Below are 5,308 nucleotides of genomic sequence, written 5' to 3' on the forward strand. Positions count from 1 at the left end.
ACACCTACCCTACCTACCTCACAGGGATGTTGTGAGGGTTTATTGATATATGTGAAAGTTCTTTCAAAATTGTAAAATGCTGTATAACTATAAGAAATTATTATTAATTCATTTGTTCCAAGGTTATTAATAAAAAGTTAAGCTTATCAGTGATCTTTCATTTCTAATTGAAGGGATTCAAGGAAGGTAAATAAAACAGTAATTCTAAGGGCCAAAAAGCAATTTAAAATTTATTTAATGGATGAATTGATTGATTATATATCAGAGGATTACTTAATTTTATTTAGAATCAGGATGTGACTCAGTAAAGCAAAGTGAAAATGAGTGAAAGAATATATATTCAAATCTCTTAAAAACTTAGAATGTTCTGATGAGAATTTGTAACTTTAATCCAGGTCTCCAGTCTAAGTCTTCATTCACTTAACAAGCCAGTGTAGTTTGACCATTCAGATGAAGACTGCTTTATCTTTCAGATCTCTCATCCCTAATTATTTCCAGATAAATCTGATTTCAAAAATGAGGGCTGGGGAGATAGCTCAGTAGAATAAGTGTTTCCCTGGCAAGCACAAGGGCCTGAGTTCAGTCCCCAGTTCTGAAAAAAAAAATTCAAAAATGATTTCAGGCAGCTCTTATTGTTGGCTTTTAGGTAGAATTTTTTTAACTTTTCAATATGTTTTTGACTTTTTAGTAATTTTGATGAGAAAGAAATAGCAATGAGACAGTTTCAAAACAGGTTATTAGGACAGTTACAATAATTAATACATTTCATATTGTTGTCTTTGTAGTAGTTATTCAGAGTACAAGATGCAGATATGATAGCTTCTCAAAACACAATTTGTACAAATCTTCTCACTGAATTAAGAAAAAGTAGCTGTATATCTATTCTATTTTGAGGGACAGCCAAATAGCTCAGTGGATTAAAGTGCCTGCAAGCAGGCACAGGGGCTGGGGGTTCAATCCCTGGGCCAGTCATGCCGGCCCCACCGCAGGGCATGCTGAGATGGCAATTGAGACGGTATGGTGGCGTGCACCTGTAATCCCAGCACTTGGGAGGCTATAAACAGGAGAATCTGTGAGTCTGATCTAGTAGTGAAACCCTGAACACCCTGTAGACCCTTCCCTAAAATACAAAAAAAAAGTGAAATGTCTATCCCATTTTGTATATACAGATATTTTTTTTTCACTACAAAATGTTCCTTCATTTATATCCCCCTTTTGTTTTGCTTTGTTAGGGATGGGTGATCCATTGCTATTCAAATGTTGTAGATGCTTGAATTCAACAAAATAGCCCAATATGGTCCAATAGTCCATAATAGAAATGGATTATCTGCAGAACTAGTTAGATTTCTAAATTTCTGTGTAAAAATGTGTTACTGTTTTTTCACATTCTATAGGGATTTAAAGTTTAGAATATCAATAATTTTTGGGAAATACCTGTTCTGTGTTATATCTAAAGCATTTAATATTCAGACAGATAGTGATGTTAAGCTCAACTGTGTTATAGTGTGATAATATCAATAAGCTTCTCTTCTGGATGGTTAATAACTTACGTTTGCAGACCAAAAATTAGAGAAAAAGAAGGGCTACAAAGATAGCCAATATTTTGGCCCTAGCTCTTCAAGGTCAGTGAGGACTCAGGACATAAGAGAACCTGTACTATAAACATCCTGTAATTCAGTGGTGTCCCAAATTTTTCTGTTCAAGGAGATTATGGGGCCACAGAGGATAGTGATTGATGATTTAGAGTGTACCTAAGTAGAGTCACAGGGAGAGAAAACATTCTCTCAGACTTTCACAGAGAGCAGATTGGTAAAGCAATGGCCGTGACTCATCCAAATGGCTGACACTTACAAAGGATCTACAAAGTGCAGTACAGCGTTATAGGATAAATCCTGAGTGTACTTGACTGACCTTATCAGATACAAAAGTTACATTTTGAGTTATATAGGTCTTGCTTTATCTTGCTCTTAACCATCTAGCAAAAAAGTATAACCACGAGATATCAAAAGTAATGCATATCAATATGCTGAGCTGTAAAAGACTCAAGTCAACAACTTCTGACATTGCCAGTTGTGCTGTTTTTGGTTTTTGAGACAAGATCTTACTACCAGGCTGGCCTTCAACTCATTGTATAGCCCAGGCCTTCCTCAAACTTGTGATCCTTCTGCCTTAGCCTCCCAACTGCTAAAATTACAAACATGAGTCACTATATCTGACTCAGTTTTTTCTTTACAAAAGTGCTCATGATGAATTGGTAAGAACACTGTCATCTCAAGTTCTTCCATTTATAAGTAAGGAACAAATATTTATGACCTGAGTACAAAAGAAGAAGCAGCATAGGAGGAAAGGTGGATGACCACATGGTTGCACATGCCTGTAATCCCAGCACTTGGGAGGTGGAGGCAGGAAGATCACATGAGTTCAAGGCCAGCCTGGACTATATAGCAAGACCTTGTTTCAAAAAGACAAAAAAAAAAAAAAAAAAAAGAAGGCTGATTTACATCATGGTGTGAGGGATCCAAAGTAAAGTACTCAGTATGGAGCAGTGTGTATAATATGTCCCCATTTATATTTTAGTACATGTTCATATATGCATAGGTAAGCTTTTTATATGCGATATGTAGCTCTAGACTGAAACATTCTGGTCTTAGGTTGCTTCTGGGGAATGAAGCTAGTAGGTAGGGGACTTAAAAAGGTATCTTATTACTGTGTACCCTTTTGTGATTGTGAGCCAATTCCTATGTCAGGAAAATTTTAGACATGAAAAAGTAGAATAGAATGTAGCTGAAAATAAATTTGAATTCTTTGTTCCTGTCTATGGCCATAGTATCCTGAATGTGCCCAATCTCATCTGAAATCTTTGTTCCAATATGAGAATATATGTGTATCCTGCAGTTCAGAAGTACATTTATCACTTAAAACCTATACATTTATAATATTTTATCAGCAGTTCATAATTTTATATATAAAATCAGAAATCACATACTTGGACTCTTCTAATTTATATGCTCAAAAGTTGTTCATCATCTACTGTCTTCCTGGACTGCACTGTAAATTCTTCCTAGATATAAATGCTGTCTTATTTATATTCTATCACATCTTAGGCATGTAGCAGGTATTCAGATCTTTAGGTTATTTCCAAGTTTTTTAAAACTAAAATTTTTCAATTCATTCTCTTGATTTTAAAAAATACAGTAAATGAGGAAGATCCAGGAAATCTAGTAGAAAGTACTTAAAAGATACAATCGAGCTGGGCATGGTAGTACACACCTGTAATCCCAGCACTCTGGGAAGCAGAGACAGTAAGATCACAAATTCAAGCCTTGCCTGGGCAATTTATCAAGACCCTTTCTCAAAAGAAGAAAAGGGCTGGGAATGTCAGTATAAAAGTTCTGTACATTCTCCTGTACAACAACAGCAACAAAGTATAGCATTGATAGATGATGAGTGATGTTGGCAATTACAATCTAGGTGCTGGTTATATGGGTATAATACAGTTCTTTCTATTTTCTGTATCCTTGAAATAGTAAAATATTGGCCAAAAGGCAACCTGTGGATGACAAAAAGATAATAAATTCTAAAGTTCTAGTCCAACTATTGCAATAGAGGTAGTATGCAATTCTACCTCCTCTAGTCCAATAATTTTCTAGGTCTATGGGTAACATTTCTGGGCCTCATTTACATAAAAAGTGGAATAGCCATGTGATGGCACAGACCTGTAATTCCAGCACTGGGGGGGCACTGAGGCATGAGGATTGCCCCAATTACAAGGCTAGCCTATACTACATAGTGAGTTCAAGGCCAGCCTGAATTACACAGCCTGATAAATACACCCTGTCTCAAAAAAAGTGAAATAGAATTCCTGCTGCTCAAACCAAGGCCAATGTATGCAAAAGCATGGTAAACTTTAAAATTAACTACAAAAATGGGAAAAAGTATTAACAGAAATACAAATGAATTGAGAAAAACCTTAGCCTTCACAATTGTTTTACTTAAAACAGCCACCAAAATTTTCTTTTGCTCTTCTTTCCAGAGTTAAGCAAAAAAGTCCTAGTCTAGAAGCATATCAGGGAGGGAATCACAATGAAAAGCCATCAACCTTTGGAACCAGACAAACTTGGACTTGAACCTCGCTGTTACTACCTCTGTGAAAGTGTCCAAGAGTTTTAACTATTTCTTCATCCATAAGGTAAAATATATATGTTGCCTATAAAATACCCAACATAAAATTTCTGGTAAAAAAAAATGGCCTCCTCAAATCTCATTTGCCTTTGCTTTCCCCCCAAATGCCATTACAGTGACAAGAAAGCAACAGAAAGAAAAAACTATAAGAATTACAAAAGAATAAGGATGGCATTAGACTCAACATTGACAATGAAATAATGCCTTTAGATCTGGTAAAATGATATTCAGGCAAAACTTATATATAGTCAGGTCCTTGTATCGAAGGGTTGAAAATAGACAAAAATTTCTATCCATGCTGAACACACACGGATTTCTTTTCCTTGTCAGTATTCCTAAAATGGTACAGTGTAACAACTTTTTATTGGCATTTATATTAGGTTTTTAAATTGCCTAGAGATGACTTAAAGTATATGGGAGGATGTGCATAGGTTGCAAATACTACTTCATTTTGTGTAAGAGACTTGAGCATCAACAGGTATCCAAGAGGGTGGCTGGAACCGATCCCCCACAGATACAAAAGGATGACTATAGCCAAATTAGTAATCAAGTATAAGAGTTAAATAAAGATATATCAAACACAGACTATCTCAAAGATTTATCTTCATAGATAATGCCATGAAGCCATTGGAGTCATGTCCATAAAGAGAGTAGACAAAGAGAGGGAACAGGTCCAACATAGGAGAAAAGCATTCCCAAAAGAGTTAGCAAAAACTGTAGCAAACCTAGAGGTCAGCCCGTACAAGAAGCAGAAGCACCAAGGCCTCCAGCAAGGAGGTCTCTAAGGAAAATTAACAGATTGTCTGATATTGTTTAGTGTGAAGAAGTGATCGAGAAATATGGTTACCAACAGGAAAAGACCCTGTCCCATATTCATGCCTGCTTGCTACGTGACTTGCTTTCCCATTTGATACTGGATTTAATCAGTTTTACCTGAGCAATGGTGCTTATAATCCCATTGGTTGACCATAGTTTTGTCCCACCTCCTGCCCACCTAAGCGAGTTCCCATTCTCTCTACCTTAGCCCCACAAGGTTTTACACTAAAAAGTCCCTGAAAGAGACAGCTTCCTCAGGAACTACCCTCTCAGCTTTCTTTCTCTCAATAAATATATTTTGCTCATAAAA

General features: G+C 36.2%; 1 protein-coding gene across 3 annotated transcripts in view; it reads left to right on the forward strand.

Annotated features, from left to right (window-relative positions):
• The window catches only part of Taf9b (TATA-box binding protein associated factor 9b), a 36,807-nt gene that overhangs the window by 11,863 nt on the left and 19,636 nt on the right, over nt 1-5,308 (forward strand). For 2 of the 3 annotated variants that reach the window (XM_023708371.1, XM_023708372.1), the window contains one exon: nt 4,034-4,217. In XM_023708371.1, coding sequence (XP_023564139.1) covers nt 4,034-4,127 — 94 coding nt within the window. In that variant the 3' untranslated portion in view covers nt 4,128-4,217. Of the gene's footprint in view, nt 1-4,033; nt 4,218-5,308 lie in introns of those variants that run through there. The other variant, XR_002819515.1, reaches the window with a different exon arrangement.

The sequence above is a fragment of the Octodon degus genome, unplaced genomic scaffold (genome assembly GCF_000260255.1).
Source record: "Octodon degus isolate 3935 unplaced genomic scaffold, OctDeg1.0 scaffold00353, whole genome shotgun sequence".
In the NCBI taxonomy this organism is placed as follows: Eukaryota; Metazoa; Chordata; class Mammalia; order Rodentia; family Octodontidae; genus Octodon; species Octodon degus.